This window comes from Bos mutus, chromosome 17 (genome assembly GCF_027580195.1).
Source record: "Bos mutus isolate GX-2022 chromosome 17, NWIPB_WYAK_1.1, whole genome shotgun sequence".
Classification (NCBI taxonomy): Eukaryota; Metazoa; Chordata; class Mammalia; order Artiodactyla; family Bovidae; genus Bos; species Bos mutus.
The window spans coordinates 42,532,011-42,552,040 of NC_091633.1; the positions used below are offsets into that span (position 1 = coordinate 42,532,011).

The 20,030-nt window shown below is 38.4% G+C and overlaps 1 protein-coding gene across 3 annotated transcripts in view; it reads left to right on the forward strand.

Annotated features, from left to right (window-relative positions):
- Positions 1-3,340: 3,340 nt before the first annotated feature.
- Positions 3,341-20,030, forward strand: part of INTU (inturned planar cell polarity protein) — an 84,397-nt gene continuing 67,707 nt past the window's right edge. For all 3 annotated transcript variants that reach the window (XM_005904813.2, XM_070386501.1, XM_070386500.1), the window contains exons 1-2: positions 3,341-3,570; positions 15,933-16,471. In XM_005904813.2, the coding sequence (XP_005904875.2) occupies positions 3,425-3,570; positions 15,933-16,471 (685 nt within the window). In that variant the 5' untranslated portion in view covers positions 3,341-3,424. The remainder of the gene's footprint in view (positions 3,571-15,932; positions 16,472-20,030) is intronic.

Sequence of the window (20,030 nt, forward strand, 5' to 3'; positions counted from 1 at the left end):
TGAAGTGTTATTTATAGTAGAAAATGTGTGCATGCATGCTAAGGGACTTAAGTCATGTCTGACTCTTTGCAACCTATGGACTATAGCCTGCCACGTCCTCTGTCCATGGGATTCTCCAGGCAAGAATACTGAAGTGGGTTGCCATTTCCTCCTCCAGGGTATCTTCCCAACCCAGGGATCGAACCTGTGTCTCTTATGTCTCCTGCATTAGTAGGTGGGTTCTTTACCACTAGCGCCTTTGTTAAAATTTAAAATGTCTTTTTTTTTTTTTTTAATTTCCAATAAGGTGCTTTTAAAATGAGGAAAGTCTAACTTTATTAAAGAGGCACTGAAAGCATTTTAATTTTAGAATGGAATCTTAGGGATTGTGGTGAGAATATGTATGTTTTAAGATGAAACACAATATAACTATTATAGCAGTTCCACCTTTTAATAGTATCTCTAATTTTAAAAGTAATACACCTTTATTTGGGTGGGGGGTACTCAATATTGATGGAAATATGTTTCTTTTCTTTCCGGACTCCACTCTCTTGAGGCTTCTGACTCCATTACTTTCCCCATCACTTTTACCTGGCAAGACTGTCTTCTAACTACTAGAGAAAATAAACACCATCACGTGGAGACTGCCTTAGCCTCCTGAGTGCCACTGGCAAGTCAGCATCCACACCTGCACCCTCCTCTGGGTACCAGCTTCAGAGACGAGGTGTTGAGCAAGGTCATATCTCTCCATCTGTTCCTTAGGTGCCATCTCTTTCTGTCATCATCCCTTTACCCATTTATCCCTTTATGAACTAGTCCCCTGTTTTCTAATATTTGTGGTATGTGGACTTCTCTTTTCAGGAAAGACTTACAGATTTCCAGGGATGACAAACTTTACTCTAATTTAAAATAAGCAGGTATAAGCTCTGTGTTTTACAGCTCTTTCATAAGATAAAAACAATTTATAAATTAATACAAATAAACTGCAAAACAAAATTCAATAGCTAGTTAACAATTATTAAAAAGCAAATTTAGAAATCAATACAAATAAAACCATTCAGATCAGATCAGATCAGATCAGTCGCTTAGTCGTGTCCGACTCTTTGGGACCCCATGAATCGCAGCACGCCAGGCCTCCCTGTCCATCACCAACTCCTGGAGTTCACCCAGACTCACGTCCATCGAGTCAGTGATGCCATCCAGCCATCTCATCCTCTGTCGTCCCCTTCTCCTCCTGCCCCCAATCCCTCACAGCATCAGAGTCTTTTCCAGTGAGTCAGCTCTTTGCATGAGGTGGCCAAAGTACTGGAGTTTCAGCTTCAGCATCATTCCTTCCAAAGAAATCCCAGGGCTGATCTCCTTCAGAATGGACTGGTTGGATCTCCTTGCAGTCCAAGGGACTCTCAAGAGTCTTGTCCAACACCACAGTTCAAAAGCATCAATTCTTTGGCACTCAGCCTTTTTCACAGTCCAACTCTCACATCCATACATGACCACTGGAAAAACCATAGCCTTGACTAGACGAACCTTTGTTGGCAAAGTAATGTATCTGCTTTTGAATATGCTATCTAGGTTGGTCATAACTTTCCTTCCAAGGAGCAAGCGTCTAACCCTAACCCTAAAACCATTAAACTTAGGATATTCAAATATACATAATTTAATGTGACAAATGAAACTACATTGCAGCTTGAAAGTTTAAATATTTAATGGCTACTGCCCAGGTTCTTTTGGGCAATATATATGCATATATCTCTCTGGGCTATGGGATGACTCATCTTTCACTACTCTTCACTGTTTGGAACATACTATTCTGTAATGACAAGATAAGTTAAGCCTTCCTCTAAGAAATCTGCTGTGGCCCTACATGTCCCAAGTTTGTTTTCCTTTGGGTATTCCATTAGAACTCTGTATTTACCACAGTACACTATATGTTATAAATTGCACATTCATCTTTCAGTCTCTACCATCTACCCATATAGTTTAAGTTGAATCCCCAGCCCTCATCCATTGAGATCATAAAATAACATTAAGATCTTTTAAAAAAATTAACAGCTATAATAGGAACATTTTCCCATGCATTGCTTTTGAAAACATTTCTATTAACATCATAATATTGATCATACTTTATATGTAAAGACATTTAACTTTTACCCTTTTGCTGAACATTAAGCTTGCTTTCAGCTTTTTATTTTTATAAGTTTTATAAATTTTATTTGCAGCTCTTATTTTCTTAGAATAGATCTCTAATACTGAATTACTCATCTCTAATGGAAAGACCCTGATGCTGGGAGGGATTGGGGGCAGAAGGAGAAGGGGACGACAGAGGATGAGATGGCTGGATGGTATCACCGACTCAATGGACATGAGTTTGGGTAAGCTCTGGGAATTGGTGATAGACAGGGAGGCCTGGCTTGCAGTGATTCATGGGGTCACAAAGAGTCGGACACGACTCAGCGACTGAACTGAACTGAATAGCTGAATTACTGGGTGCTGAGGAGTACATATAATCTAATGGTTAATGACTTCGCTCTTGTTGGCTTTGTTTCCTGCTACCCGTGTGATCGTAAACAAGATGAATAACACCTCTCTAAGCTTCAGTTTCCTTATTTTTGTATAGAGAAATTTAGTTCATGTATGTTCATATACCCATGAATAGAACAAGTAATTAGAGCAATGGCCGAATCTAAATAAGTGCTATTATTTTGTACATTCCAAAAATAGTTGGTGCAAGTATTCGCAAAAGACAGGTAAATTTTACCTGTGTACACTTCCGACTTCGGTGATGAGAACACTTCATCAAATTATAAAATTTTCAGCTAGAAAATGAACACGCAGTTGATTTCACAATATTGGCACCAATTTGAAGCACCTCTACAACATCTGCTTGGAAGAACTGTGAAAATATTTACTTCTGTGAAACAATAAGAAAACCAAAGAAATAATGGCGCATATTTACATTAACACCTACATGGCATTGCTTAAAAGCGTCCATTCCAAGCACGTACAGAGAGGTAGAAGGTAGTTTTCCTTTACTCTAGGGAAACCCAGGCGGAGCCCATCTAAGGTTTTGGACAGGCTTTCGGCGTAGCAACAAAGTGCAAACTGCAAGAAAAATAAAAAAAACCCAGTGGGCCTCCACTAGTTTTAGCAAGTTAAGCTGTTCCAAATGAGTGTCTTTCGGGGAGCGTAAGTGGTTAAGTTTTAGCTTCTTCCATTCTTCCCGGATGTCCTAGAATTTTTAGTTCATTGGCTCCTTTCAGTGGATCTCAGTTCTCTCCAAGAAGCTTCCCCGTCTCCCTGGCAACCTGAGCTGCCACCAATTGCAGCTGAGGATTGGTGGTCACGTGGCCCCGCTCGCTTCCCGAGAGGAGGCAACATGGCGGCGCCGGCAAGCAGTAGATGCGGGGTTTGAATTACTCTGCTTTTAGCAGCGGCATCCCTGCTGATGGCGTCTCTGCCGTTGTGCGGTTCGGTTCGGAGCCCAGAGGGACTCCCTGGAGAGCCTTCATCACAAGAAGATCGTCAGGATTATGATCCTGAAGATCCGGTCAGCGGCTCGGGTTCATACTCCTCTACGAGTACAGACTCTAAGTAAGGTTCTCGAAGAGGGACAATTAAATCCATCCTTTCTGTCCCGAAAGTGTACACGTGGGCTGGGGAGACTTCGAGAGTGTTGGCGTGGTAGAGAATAAGTGTTTGAGGTTCTATAATAAGTGGGGGTTATTTGCACCAGGTTTCAGCTGTGCGATGTGAGCCGAAATGACTGTTACTGTACATTCTTTGTTATTGTAGGTTTTAAGGAGGAGGGTCTCTTTGGTGAGTTTAGTATCAGAGTATAATCTGCTAGAGTGTTCACAAAATTCTGTTCTGTCGCAGTGTCTTCTTGCTTCGGTGTCATGATCTTTGTGACTTTAATCTCAACAGTATTTAGAGTGAAGGGACACCTTCTAAGTTTGGTCAGCTATTTAAGTTATGTAGGTTTTTCTGCCGTTATAAAACTGAGTAGATGTATAAAAGAAAGTAGATCAACCCTAGCCTCACCAAAGAGAACAAGCTCTCAACTTTTTTGGGGGTGTTTCTGCTTTATTTTAGCTTTGAGGGGGATGGTATTTCTGCTGTATTTTCCTATGAACTTCCATGGTTTTCTTGTTTTCTGTTTTGTGTCATAATGTAATTTTTAAATACAGAGTATCTCAAGTATTATTTTCTACTTTCTTATCCCTAAAAATGATGCAAAGTTATTTTTGTTCACAGTACCCAATGCTGCTTCAGTTTTGAAGGCATTTATCCCTTGCTGCTATGGATTGAGAACTTTTTGGAAAGGTCAATTAAAGTAATTAGTGTTTGCTTGAAACAACTAGCTGTGAAACTGTTCTGGTGCCAAAGCATCAATCAGTGACTGCCATATATAGTCATTCTTAGAATGACATTTTATATGTATTGTAAAATAACAGGAGTCTTTAATGTGTATTTAGGAGTATCAGTTACTTGGCAGTTATTTTCACCCATAGGTATGTAAAACATTTTTATCATTATCTTTAAAAAGTAGGAGGAGAAAACCATCACTACTGGCTGCTTAAATGTGTTCTAGAGGCTTAATGAGGACAGATTATATTCTGGAAGACTTGAGCAAATTAAAGAATATCAAATACTTTGTGTAATCTTCTACTGTAGTCATTTAAAAAATAATTTAAAAATTCATGGCTGTCAAGCCAGGCTGCTTGAAGGGAAGTGTGGATTATGTGGAACCTTCTTTGGTCTTGCTGTTGGAGCCATAGACAATGTGAGATTCAAACTCTTGGTTTCTCTACATCTTAGAATCACACACTTTTAGTCCAGAGAGCATCTATAATCTTTTTAAGGTCACACAGTTGAGTGCTGTCAGTGGAGAAATTTAGGAGACCTGTTTTCAAAGGGGGTGTTTTGATTTTGATGAATAAATAAATGAGCTAGCCCTGTTACCTGGAAAGTGAGCAAGCTAAGGACCTTGTGTCAGAAAATGTGTTATTTCAAAGCATTTTGTGATTCAGAGAGTTGGACAGGACTGGAGCGACTTAGCATGCATGTATGCATTAGAGAAGGAAATGGCAACCCACTCCAGTATTCTTGCCTGGAGAATCCCAGGGACAGAGGAGCCTGGTGGGCTGCCGTCTACGGAGTCGCACAGAGTCGGACATGACTGAAGCGACTTAGCAGCAGCAATGTGATTCTGAATACATGTATATATGTATTATATTTTAGTTTTTTCTTTAATGGCCTTTAAATTTTCTGTATCAGTCATTTCCTGGTCACTCCATATGTCCCAGTATCTTTAACATCCTAATAATAAGACTACAGGAAATCTCAAATGTAAACTGTTTAGCTGGTCTACATTTCAAGTCCTACCAAGATACAGATTTTATGGCTGTCATTTCTTGGTGTTTAGAACGTACAAGTTGATATACTGACCTGACCAGGTAGGCTTCTGTCGGTTTTTTCCTTATGATATTTACCTCCCTAAGGTGCAGAGTCACCAGTGCAAGTGATGGCCTTCCCAGCTTGGACAGTACACTGGAACATGCGGATCAAAGATGCAGGGATGTGAACCTAAGCTTTCTCATCAAAGCTAAGAGATGAATTGCTTGTTGTCTTTCATTGCCTACATGGAGGTTATTAAGGAAGTTACGCCACTTACTGATTCACATAAAGTGTTCTGAACTTTCAAGGTTCCAGTTAATTTCTGCATATTCTTTCTGAAAATTGTCATTGTTTCTGACATGCTTTGAAAACCAATTTGAGCTGCAAGTTATTGTCAATACAGAATTAATAAGTTTATCATTTTTTAGAGAAGATGTCTTTAAGGTACATTCTGGTTATAGTACTTTTAATAGGTACTTTTAAGAGGAAATTTTTAAATTAGTGCAGTACCTCCTAACCTGGCATATTGGCTAGTCCCTGAGGAAGCTTCAGAGGTAATACTGGAGGGTGGGTTGGGTTGAGGGAACCATTGACTAGTTTTCAGTCCTGAAATGACAGAAACACTTTACTTGCAATAACTCCATGTTTCTTTGCTTTGGTTTACAGTTATCCTACTCATTGAAGCCACATGGTTTGTGTTGGCCAAAGTTACCAGTTTTCATAAAATTGACCTAGAGTTTTGATTTTTCAAAGTGAATTGTTTATTGTTGTGAGTTTTAAAACTTTGACTGATGGGGAGAAAAAGGGATACTTTAGAAGGAGAATTCAGCTATAAAAAGCTAAAGAATGTCCACTGAAAATAAGAAGACTGACTGGAGAAGAGAAATATGTCCTTTAAATTTTTTTTCTGGGATATTTTAACATCTTTATTGAAGTGTAACTGACATATAATAAATCATACATATTTAAAGTGCACAATTTGATAAGTTTTGACATGTATACATCTGCCAAGATAATGAACATATCCTTGTCTTCCAGAAGTTTCCCTGTGTGCCTCCCCAATACTACTCATGCCTGCCTCACTCCTTACAACCACTTACCTGCTTTCTGTAGTGATAGATGAGTTTGTATTTCCAGAGTTTTATAAAAATGAAATCATACAGTATGGACTCTCTTTTTTGTCTAGCTTCTTCTACTCTGCATACTTATTTTGAGACTCATTCATATTGTTGCCTAAATGTAGTTTTCTCCTTTTTATTTCAGAATAGGACTCCATTTATTTCTGAATAGGATTGAGCATAGTTATTTTGAGATTCATTTTGTTACTTAGATGTAGTTCTTTCCTTTTTGTTTCTGAATAGAATTCCTTGGATATATCAAAATTTGTCTTTTTCTTGGGTTTTAATGTGGGAAGGTGCTAAGTGAAGAATCAAAATGTTTCATTCAGAGTTGTGGTGCAATATATTATTAATAATATCCAGCTTAGTACAATATTTTCCTTTTTCTCTCCTACTCTGAACCTTGACTTCTCTTTTCTTTTAATTTTTCTTTTATCAAATTATATCGATTAAAAAGTGAAACAGTATGTAGCTAGGTTTATGATGAGATATGGTAATTCTCTGCCACCATCTCCATCTCAGCATATTGAAAAGAATTCATTGTCTGCCTAGTTCCTCACTAGTGTTGCCCATCTCATTTGCTGACCTCACTCTGTTTTTACTCAGGTCTTCAGATCTGATAAGTCTCCAATCCTGTTGACTTACTTTTCTAATATCCACCCTACCACCTCCTTCCCCTTCTCACAGGCACCGCCTTACTTAAACTGCTCGCATGTCCCTTATACCAGTGGAGTAGCCGTACAACTGGTCTGGGTGCTTCTAATTTCTCCTGTTTGCTGTCTTTCTTCCATACAGCTGACTGTGTTTACTTTCTAAACTACAGTTCTAAATTGTTTTTCTTGTACAGAACCTATTACAAAAAGATACAGTGTAGCAGTTTGGATCAAAAGTATAATTAAACACACACATGAATATTACCAACAAAGCTAACTAAAATGAAGTTGATATCCATGTCCTTAACCAGATCATCCTTATGATCAGGAAAAGAAGGCTGAGATTAAAAAACTTATCTAATATTTCAGGTTTGATCACTGCAGACTATTGTTCAAAGAATTCAGCCACTTCAATTACAATGAAATTTCTTATAATGTAGCCTGAAACAACTGAAACTTTTACTGATTTTTTCAGTATCCATAGCATATTTGCAATGTCAAAATAATTTTTTCAGGAGATTATTATGAGAGGCATTTTGGTTCAGTGTAATAAGTACTAGATTAAGAGTAGGGTTCTGAAAACCTGAAAGTGTTGACATTTTAATTTCATCAAGTTTTCTCTGGTTTTTAGGAATTCAGAATTAGTTCTTGGGTATAACTTATTACTTTACAAGATGTCTCAAGAGTGCTATATTCTAAGGGGCAAACACTTGAAGAGAAAATAAAGGCTAAATGTATAAGCTTTTCTGTCTCTTTGGAAATGAAATCTTTGTCTGGCTGCCTTAGAAAAGACATGCTTTTCTTTAACATAAAAACTATCTTCCTGGTAACTGGGAAACTTTATGAGCCTTCATCTTTTTTAACTTTTATTTTAAAATTGAAAATATTAGAATAATTGTGTTAGGGCAGTGTAACTCCTATGTGTGATGCTATATAGTGGTTGGATGATACATGGCATTATACATTTGTCTAAACCTGTAGATTGTACAACACCAAGAATAAACAGTAACGTAAATTGTGGATTTGGGGTGATTATGATTATGAGTTTATCAATTGTAATAAATGAACCACACTGGTGAAGGATGTTGATAGTGGAGGAGGTCATGCATGTCATGGGGAGGGAGTATATGAAAAGTTGCTGTACCTTCAGCTCAGTTTTGCTGTGAACCTGAAACTGCTCTAAAAAGAAAAATCTATTAAATCATTTTTCTACTCAAAAGCTTTTTGTCCTCCCAGATAAATTCCAGATTCCTTAGGATGCTTTTTAAAGCTATTTTAGATCTGTTCTTTAGCCTCTCAGATCCATCTTTGATGATCTTCCTTTAAGTCACCTTTATTCCTACTTGTCTTAGCTCTGGCCACTAATTTAAAAACATCCTAGGGAATTCCCTGGTGGTCCAGTGGTTAGGACTCCATGCTTCCACTGCAGGGGGCACAGGTTCTCCCTAGTTAGAGAACCAAGATCCCACAAGCCATGTAACATAGCAAAGAAAAAAAGAATCCTAAACTGAGTGGTATATAAACAGTAGAAATTTATTTCTCACAGCTCTGGAGACTGGAAGTCCAAGGTCAAGATATCAACATGGCCAAGTTCTGGTGAGGGCCCTCTTCCAAGTTATAGACTGCACATTCTCATTGTATTCTCACATAGTAGAGAGGAGAAACAAGTTCTCTGTGGCTCTTCTAAGGGCATTAATTCCATTCATGAGGGCTCCACCCTTGTGACCTCATCTAATTCTAATTACATCCCAAGGGCCTCACCTCCTGATACCATTGCATTGGGGGGTAGTGTTTCAAAATATGAATTCTGGGGGAACATAAGAATTCAGTGCATAATATTATTACACTGAAATGGTCACCCATTCTCATTCCTAAATGTTCTTTTACTCCTCCTACACTTTGTACATACTTTGTTCTCTCTGTTTGAAATACCTTTTCTTCCTGTCTCTACTTGTCATCATCATTCAAGATCCCATTTAAGTGCTACTTTCTCCTGGAACCTTAATTGATCCTTTTTAGACTTAATTGTAATGGCACCCCACTCCAGTACTCTTGCCTGGAAACTCCCATGGACGGAGGAGGCTGGTAGGCTACAGTCCATGGGGTCGCGGAGAGTCAGACATGACTGAGCGACCTCACTTTCACTTTTCACTTTCATGCATTGGAGAAGGAAATGGCAACCCACTCCAGTGTTCTTGCCTGGAGAATCCCAGGGACAGCGAAGCCTGGTGGGCTGCCGTCCATGGGGTCGCACAGAGTCAGACACGACTGAAGCGACTTAGCAGCAGTGGATCACAACAAACTGTGGAAAATTCTTAAAGAGATGGGAATACCAGACCACCTTACCTGTCTCCTGAGAAGCCTGTATGCAGGTCAAGAACCAGACAGCTAACTGATTCAAAATTGGAAAAGGAGTATGTCATGGCTGTATATTGTCACCCTGCTTATTTAACTTATATGCAGAGTACATCATGCAAAATGCCACAGCTGGAATCAAGATTGAATGAATCACAAGCTAGAATGAAGATTGCCAGGACAAATACCAACAACCTCAGATATGCAGATGATACCGCTCTAATGGCAGAAAGTGAAAAAGAAATAAAGAGCCTCTTGATGAGCATGAAAGAGGAGAGTGAAAAAGTTGGCTTGAAACTCAACATTAAAAAAGATTATGGCATCTGGCCCCATCACTTCATGGCAAATAGAAGAGGCAGAAGTGGAAGCAGTGACAGGTTTTATTTTCTTGGGCTCCAAAATTACTGCAGATGGGGACTGCAGCCTTGAAATTAAAAGATGCTTGCTCCTTGGAAGAAAAGCTATGACCAACCTAGGCAGCATATTTCAAAGCAGAGACATTACTTTCCCAACAAAGGTCCATGTAGTCAAAGCTATGGTTTTTCCAGTAGTCATGTATGGATGTGAGAGTGAGACTATTAAGAAAGCTGAACACCAAAGAATTGATGTTTTTGAACTGTGGTGTTGAAGAAGTCTCTTGAGAGTCCCTTGGACACCAAGGAGATATAACCAGTCAATCCTAAAGGAAATCGACCTTGAATATTCATTAGAAGGACTGATGCTGAAGCTGAAGGTCCAATACTTTGGCCCCCTGATGTGAAAAGCCACCCACTGGAAAAGACCCTGATGCTTGGAAAGGTTGAAGGCAAAGGAGAAGAGGACTCAGAGGATGAGACGGTTCGATGGCATCACCAACTTAATGGATGTGAATCTGAGCAAACTCCAGGAGATAGTGAAGAACAGAGAAGCCTGGCGTGCTATAGTCCATGGGGTCACACAGAGTCATACACAACTTAGCAACTGAACAATAACAAGATTTGATTTCTCCAGTAACAGTTTTTCTCCTGTGTTGTTGTTGTTTAGTCACTAAATAATGTCTGACTGTTTGTGACATCATGGCCAGCTCCTCTGTCCATGGGATTTCCCAGGCAAGAATACTGGAGGGGATTGTCATTTCCTACTCTAGGCAGTCTTCCTGACCCAGGGATCGAACCCACGTCTCCATTGCAGGCAGACTCTTTTACTCCTGAACCGCCAGGGAAGCCCTTGTTTTCTTTATAGCAGTTTTCATTCCTCACTTTTGGCACTTGTGTTTGAGCTAGATGAAGAGCTGTCTGTCCACCTGACTTCTTTTAAAAGCACAGTAAAGTTCTAGCAGAAACCGATTTGCTAGTCTGTGTTTATATCCTTAACTTAGTGCACTGTAGACTTGCCCCGTTTAGCTGAAGTATTGGGATAGGAGATGGGGTCATTATTAGCATAGTTCCAGTGGAGATGTGTCCCTGGTGTAAAGAGTTGTTTCAGGCAACAGGTTCACAGTTGTTAGCTCACTGGCTCACCCCTTCTCTGTTGTGCTTCACATTTGTTCCAGTGGTGGCTGTGGCTGGACTGGAAGGAACACCATCAGCCCACCCCAGGTTCCCCACCTTCTCAAGCTAGCACAGATTTTATCCATTAAAAATCATTGTTTCCTTTTAGAAAACAGGGAGAAGACTTTGGAGATGAAAATTTAGATATTGCTGGTAGACAGAACATAGAAATGAAAACACAGAAAAGCATTACGCAGACCAGTCCTTACTGAACCAAGCCGCAGTGGAATCCATGATAATTTGTCATGCTGCTTTTGTTGTGTGTGGTTTTTCTCTGTCCCTAGACTTGCCCTGCTGTACCTATTAGTACTGTGTAACTACATAGCCACATGTGTTGGCTGCCTAGGTAAAGCATGTGTGCTTTTCCCACTAAAAGTAAAAAAGTATAACGTAAGAGGTTTGAAATTGTAGCCAAAATCTGTTTTCCTTAAGGAAATGTGCCGTGAGGGCTGGCTGTTTCATAACGTTTTTCTCATTTTTGTGGTGACCAAGGAAATGCTGATGCTATTTCACTTGGATAAAATGCTGACATTAATGCAGCTAAGGATCTGAGAGATTCCATAACTTAGAAGAAGAAAAAAAGATGTAGTATCAACATGGAATTCTTGAATACATCAATAATTGAGCAACGTATTAGCATTATCTAAAGTTTGTTTTCTTTAATATATTTCTGTTACAGCTTATGTAAGCAAACTATCTGCAAATTAGCAAGTTTTTCTCTAGGAAGAAGGCCTCTGCCCATATTTACCACATCATTTAGAGTTTGAACCCAATTGATGTGCCATCAAACTTTGCAGGCCGACTATAAATACACAGTTATTTCTGTTTAGAGCAAAGCAGAATAAACCAAGTAAGAATCTCATTGAAAGACATTTGCACAATAACAGCTTTGCAGCTTGCACCATAGGATCTCAGAAAAAGAGAGGAAAGGATATTTATGTTAATATTGATTACTGTGATTTTTATATATCATAAAAATCTTAATTAAAACTGGTAGACTTAAAAATGAATTTTTTATTTTGGAATAAATTTATGTTTACAGAAAAGTTGCGAAGGTAGTACAAAGAGTTTCTGTAAATTCTTCACCCAGGTTTTCTCTGATGTTAACCTTTTACACAAATATGGTACGTTTGTCAAAACTAACATTAGTAATGTTAGTTAGTAATGTCAAAATTAACATTAGTACAGTCCTATTAACTAAACTGACTTTATTCAGATTTCACCGTTCCTCTGCTTAAGTCCTTTTTCGGTTCCCAGATCCAGTCCAGAGTATCATAAGTGAAAATCTCAAAAGAACAGTTTGAACCAAGGTCTGTGACTTCTCAGTTCATTTTCCTTTTATTATGTGTTTTGTCTTCATTTGTATACTACAGTCATTTCCTTGTCTTTATTTTTGTCTCTTACCCCCTTTTTAAAAATTTCTTCCTCTTCTTAAAAAGCAAATTATTCTGCTTAAAGTGAATTATTTTTTAAATCTAGAGGTTAAGAAAATGGATCTCATTCATTGCTGGTGGAAATGTGAATTGCTACAGTCTTTGGGTAAAAATGTATATGTATATACATATATATCACAAGTGTATATATATGTGTGTGTATGTACATATATATATTTTCCTACATAGAAGGATGGTTATTGTATTGTTGTTCATAGGCACACCCCCCGCCAAAAAAAAGTGAATGTAAAGCTTATCAGTAGGTGAGTAATCAAATTCCCTACATTTCCATAAGGGATATAGCCATTAGGGATTTCTAAATCATGATTTTAAGTGATAAATTATACTTGTGTGTGTGCATGTGCATATGTGTAGGTTCCAATCACTTTTTCAAAACAAACAGTAGCAGATTTCCCTATATATATATTATATTGTTATAAGAACATAGATTTTCAGAATTTTTTTTTTATTGAAGTATAGTTGATATGCAATGTTATGTATCAATATATAATTCCAGTTAGTTTCTGGTATACAGCAAAGTGAATCAGTTGTACTTATATATCTATATTCTTTTTCATATTCTTTTCCATTTTGATTCATTACAGGATATTATAGTTCTTTGTGCTATATAGCAAGACCTTGTGTGGTACATAGATTTTAACATCATTTATGTCAGAGAAAGGTAGAAAGGGAAGATGACCTGTACAATAATTACATGCCCATTTATGTAAAATGAGTCTGCCTATATATATAAGAAAGGATGCATGAAAGTACAAGTTGCCAACTAGAAATCTAATCAGCATCAATTCTTTCCTCCTGCTCATCATCACATCTAATCAGTCTCAACATCCTGGTGATTTTCAAGCATGTCTCAAATGTTTTTCCTGCTTTCCGTCTCCTCTCCCATTGCCTTAGTTATATCATATTTGCTTGGACTATGGAAGCAGTCCCCTGCATGGCCTCTTGAATTTTTGTCCACCTCAACTTCTTCTATCATCCTGTCAACGTAGAGCTGTTCAAAGGGTATCTGACTTGGAAACCCTCTACTAAAACTCTTCACTGATGCTCTCTTACCTACACAACAAAATCCAAATCTTTTGCAGGGGTCCCTTGCAAAATTAGAACTCCACATCTCCTATCATTCCCCAACTCACCAACTCTACTCTGACAACCACAGACGGGCTGTGGTTGTCCACATAGACCGAGGAGACTACCCGTCAAGGCCTTTGCTCATCCTGGTACTTTTGTTTGGAATTCTCATCTCGTCCTCTGCTTCAGCCTCCCAAGCCCTCCTCCCTGGCCACTTTAAAACTCACCTGTGTGGTCTCCCTACTGGAAAGTCTCCCTTGATCCCACCCTCAACTTGACCAAGCTGGATAAACTCTCTTTTGCACTGACCATGTGTATTGTCATGAGCTCTTTCTCAGTTTCTCCTCTCCTCTGGACAAGGGAGGGAACTGATGTTTTCATCACTGTAATTCTAGTACTCAGCACAGTGCCTGGTGCTGTTTATTTGTTCCACTACTGAATGCCACCCTCCCTGGCACACTTCCCTGCTGGGATCATTAACTCGTAACCAAAAAGTGGTTTCACATTCAGATTTTAGAGAATAAGATAAATCATGTTTAGCAGGGAGGGATAAATGTTTCTTTGGGATCACGTATCTTTAATATATAGGACTTCCCTGGTGGCTCAGATGGTAAAGCGTCTGTCTACAATGTGGGAGACCCGAGTTCGAGCCCTGGGTTGGGAAGATCCCCTGGAGAAGGAAATGGCAATCCACTCCAGTACTGTTGCCTGGAAAATCCCATGGACAGAGGAGCCTGGTAGGCTACAGTCTATGGGGTCGCAAAGAGTCGGACACGACTGAGCATAATGATGATGATGATCTTTAATATAAATAACATAGCAGATTAAAAGGGTGAGATGATAAAGCAAATCAGCTTCATTCATTTTCTTATTGATATGTATCTCCATAAGTAATTGTGTATAATTATGGTATTTTCATTGTGCCATTTTAAATTATGGTACATTGTTATCTAATTTTTTATGGCAAGGACACAGTTATTTATCAGTAGAACTGCAGAGTTATTAAATGCTGATTTCTGCAGGTATAGATAGATATATTCAAAGCAACTGATAATGGTGAATAATACACATGTGCCTAAGTGCCTAAAATGATCCACACACTGGGGACCAGCAAGGGCCAAAGAAATGTTAGTTTTGATATCTGGGGATAGTTATGCTTTTTTTTTTTTTTTTTAACCAAACATATGTAGTTGAAAATTCAGTATTAATTACCAACCACAGACCAGGGCAGTGGTTAGTTTCAGAGTGAGTAATAGAATAGTGCGTTTTTTTGGATTAATTTTCACGATATTTAGAAAGAGACACTTGACTCTTAAGTTAAAAGAACCACAGTTGCTAATAATAAATACTGCAGAAAATAGAGATGTCTTATAACTGAATGATGAGGACACAGATTATACCCTTTCATGCCAACGTATTACAGTACATGTTTCTGAAAAAACTCTCTCCACATGTTAGTTTTTTTCCACTGTAACAAATTTTGCTTTAAAGTATACCAATTTGAAAGGTAAACTGTAACATAGAACAGGATAGAGTTTGTGGTTAGTTCTGTTACCTTAAGAAGAGTATTTTTGTTTTTCAGTGCTGTTTCAATCACTTTAATAGCAACAATTTTGTTTTTTTCAATGTCCTACTTCCCAGTTAAAAGGTTTTTTTTTAATAATCACATGATGGATTATGTAATATGTGGTTTACTTTTCCTGCTAAAATTGTTCATTAAAAAGAATTTTATGGAAATTTTAGGCTACAAAATGATTATGATTAACTGTGATTGTATGATAAATTAGTTGATCTCAGCAAAGATTTTAGTCCATGGTGAGTGAATGTTCCTTTTTTTGAAACTTTATTATATAAACAAAGTCTCTTAATATTGGTAGGCTTTAGTTTTTGTTTTAGCATGTCAGCCATGATGAATAATTTCTATGCAAATAAGATGTTTTTATGTACAATTTCCAAATGTCTTACATCTGTGGACATAATTGCATAATCAACTACTAACATAAATTATTGTCCAGTGAAATTGTCTAAAGTGAACAAAAATCACACAGGGAATTAAATTTAAAAAACAAAACAGAACCTTAGATTCTAGAAGAGGGCCATCTCTTTTTTTCACTTGTTTTCTTTGCTATCACTGTGCCATTTTGATCCCCTCTCCTCCAACCCCAGTTCTTCAAGGCTCTACAAACAGCATTCTACAGTAAATAATGCTGATGCTCACAGTAAATTAGAAACAGTAAGGAGACTTTGAGATAATCAAGGAGGTTTCACCCTTCCCATCCCCCTTCACCCCAGCCCCTACCCTCATCCCCATGCTGGAAAGGCATAACTGTTTTTCTTATGTTTGGCTGCGATTCAGACTGTCTTTTTTCTTTTCCATAGTGACCTTGAGCCTGAATGGCTGGACAGTGTGCAGAAAAATGGAGAGCTGTTTTATTTGGAGTTGAGTGAGGATGAGGAGGAAAGCCTCCTTCCTGAAACACCTACCGTGAACCATGTCAGATTTAGTGAAAACGAGATTATTATCGAAGAAGATGATTACAGAGAAGGAAAAAAGTATGAACCCAAACTCAAGCGGTTTACCAAGATTTTAAAAAGTAAAAAACTTTTACCCAAGCGCTATAATAAAAAAAATAGTAATGCCAGCGGGCCAGTATCCATTCTAAAGCATCAGTCCAATCAGAAAACGGGAGTTATTGTCCAGCAGCGGCACAAAGATGTGAATATCTACGTAAACCCCAAAAAGCTAACGGTCACCAAAGCCAAAGAGCAGCTCAAGCTTCTGGAAGTACTTGTTGGGATTATCCATCAGACCAAGTGGAGCTGGAGAAGAACTGGAAAACAGGGCGGTGGAGAGAGGCTTGTGGTCCATGGCCTGCTGCCAGGAGGATCTGCAATGAAGAGTGGTCAGGTTTTAATTGGTAAGTCCTGCTGGTGAACATCAGTCCTTGTTTGCAGGGTTAATGGTTGATGATGCCTTGTGAGGAAAGGGATTAAAACAAAATTATACTGAGTCTCAACTAATTAAAGATTGCTCAATGATACTTGGACAATATCATTTGGGATATTTGGGACAGTAGTGAAATTGTAAGGATGGTGTACTGCAATGAGCAGTGTTCTTTAGACAAGCACTTTATGCACTGAATATGCATGCATACCTTATTCAGCCAGGGAACAACTTAACTAATTTTTGAGTTTTTATAAATTTTATTGCATCTTTGTTTTATTTGCTGACAAGAAAAAGAAAATTGACAGTACAGTGATAATTTAGGTTTGAATGACCTATATCCAATAACATGATACAAAAATATGTAATTTAAGAATAAAAATACTTTAAAATTGTATGTTTGGACTTAAGCACACTGAGTTCTTGGAGTGGTTTTTTAATGATTTCCTTTGGCACATTTAGCAACAGTGGTGTTACAAATAAGTTTCCTTTTATGGGCATTTGTCATAAAATATCCTACCAATTTTGAAGGGAAAATAATAAACCTATGAGTTATTCTGAATATGTGTTAAGATGAGCATTTTGTGTTGCTGATATATTTTAAGCTGTTGGATATATTTGAATTAGTAGCAACTTTATTACCTAAGATAAATTAGTTAAAGACGAGACTCTGTTGTTAATGAAACTTACAGGTATTAACAATTCTCAAAGCTGATGGTCTTAAGCTGACTCAGTCTGAGAGCTTTTGATAAAGGAGTTTTTTTTAGATTCTTTAGAAACCATTTAAAATATTTTAAAAATATCTTTTACTTAAAAGTCCAACTTTTGTTTGTCATTGATGTAACAGATAATTTTTTGAGCATCTGCTAAATGCCAGGAATACAAAGGTTACACTAATAATCCAGTTACTTCTCTTAAGTAGCTCATACTGTTGTGAAGGGCTTCCCTTGTGGCTCAGCTAGAAAAGAATTTGCCTGCAATTCAGAGACCCCGGTTTGATATCTGGGTCGGGAAGATCCACTGGAGAAGGGATAGGCTACCCCCTCCAGTCTTCTGGCTTGGAGAATTCCATGGACTGTATAGTCCACGGAGTTGCAAAGAGTCAGACACGATTGAGTGACTTTCACTTAACTGTTGTGGAAGAGGTGGGTCAAAAATAAGCAGTTTCCTGCAGTGTGATAAATGCCACGATGGGGATTTGCAAGGGGGAATCTTATAGGAAGGGCATCTGTGCAAAGTGTGTGTTCTAACTGGTTGCAACAAGATCTCCATTTTCTCTCCTTAAAATGTATTTTGATACTCCTCCCATGGAGAGTTATAGTCTGAGTGGGTGTCTCTGCCCCGCCTCCCTGGCCTTGAACTTGGTTGGCCTGCGCCTGCAGCTTAATTGGTACTGTGTGACTTAAGAAGTGGGATCGTAAACAGGCAATGCTGCTTGCCTGTCACCATTCTGTGAGGAAGTGCTTGCCTGTCACTGTTCTGTGAGGACGCCCAGGTGGCATGAAGAGGCCTTGAGTAGTAGTATTCTGGCTGATGGCCCCAGCTGAGGCCCCAGCTACCCTTCCCAATGGCCACCAGATGTGAGTGAAGAGTCTGTCCAGGGAACTCCAGCCCCAGCCACTGTCCGGCTGCAGCTACATGAGAAGCCCTAGTGAGAACCTCAGCTGAACCCCATCCACCCCAGTACCGGGAGAGATAATAAATGGTGGTTGGTGTTTGTTTCTTTTTTTTTTTTTAACTGAGATATAATTGACATATTAGTTTCAGGTATACAGTATAATGATTTTATATTTGTGTATACTCTGAAATGATCACCACAATAAGTCTAGGAAGCATCCATCTTCACATATAGTTACAAAAATGATCATTATTGTTTGAAGCTAGTGAGTTTTTAGTGATCACTTAGGCAGTAACAGACACCTGGAACAGGAGCTAGTGCATACTTTCATTCTCTGAAGTCCTCACCTTCCTTCTGTGTAAAGTTACAGGATTGGGCCACAATATCTCTAGGGTTTTTTCTTTTAGTTCTGTGAAAGGAGGCCAGCATACCTGCTTATGAAATCCTGCCTGGTTGTTGCAGGATTGCCACCATAATTGTAGGATCCCACATGCTGGAAAACCCCAGCTCATGTCCTCTCTTTATACTCACCTGGGGCCTTTGCTGGGAATACCCATTTGGACTGAGTTTTAGACAAATTTCTAAAATTTTTGTACCCATTTCTCTTGAAACCTAACAGAGAGGTCATTATGACCAGTTAGCCTCCTGTTCCTTATTTCTTTTCCCCTGATAATCACTCCAGTCTGCTGACCCTCCTAGGAATGCCAGTTACCTCTGGGTGTGATCTTTGTGCCTCTGTATGGGAGGAAAGAGAATCAACCAGAGAGGAAGACTACCAGGGTGGGCCTACTGTTTATTGTTAAAATAATTTAAAGGTACCCGAGATGCTAGTAGTCTACTTTATTAACTTGAGTGAGGTAGCATGTATTGTACTACAATTTATGCACTTTTCCTGCATGTGTACTAAATAGCAATAAAAAGTTAGAAAGAAAGATTATAACTTACAAATAAGTAGACAAGGAAATTTGTTGAAATAAAATGATTATTTCATCTTTGGCACAGGGCAAAATGCTTGGCTCATAATAAGCCCTCAAAAACATGTACTGAATGAATAAACTATGTAAAAAGAATACATGCAGGGTTATTGTTACCATCTTTCTAAATTCCATATATATGCGTTAGTATACTGTATTGGTGTTTTTCTTTCTGGCTTACTTCACTCTGTATAATAGGCTCCAGTTTCATCCACCTCATTAGAACTGATTCAAATGTATCTTTTTAATGGCTGAGTAATACTCCATTATGTATATGTACCACAGCTTTCTTATCCATTCATCTGCTGATGGACATCTAGGTTGCTTCCATGTCCTGGCTATTATAAACAGTGCTGCGATGAATTTAGAAAGATGGTAACAATAACCCTGTATACGAGACAGCAAAAGAGACACTGATGTATAGAATAGTCTTTTGGACTCTGGGAGAGGGAGAGGGTGGGATGATTTGGGAGAATGGCATTGAAATATGTATAATATCATATATGAAATGAGTCGCCAGTCCAGGTTCCATGCACGATACTGGATGCTTGGGGCTGGTGCACTGGGATGACCCAGAGGGATGGTATGGGGAGGGAGGAGGGAGGAGGGTTCAGGATGGGGAACACATGTATACCTGTGGCAGATTCATTTCGATATATGGCAAAACCAATACAATATTGTAAAGTTAAAAAATAAAATTAAAAAAAATACATGCAGGGAAAACAATTAGAAGTTAATATAAATACAGCAAAACGCTGTGGTGTTGGATTAGTGTGGGGGCTTTATGGGTGATTGTTGTCTGCTTTTTCAAGTTTTGAACTTTATGATTAAGCCCTGTAGTTTTAAAATTACATAATTTGGGAATAAAGAATGGATGATTTTTTTTCAGCATTTATTTTTTAAAATTCTCTGAGCAGTCATAGGTATTAAGCTTCTGAATA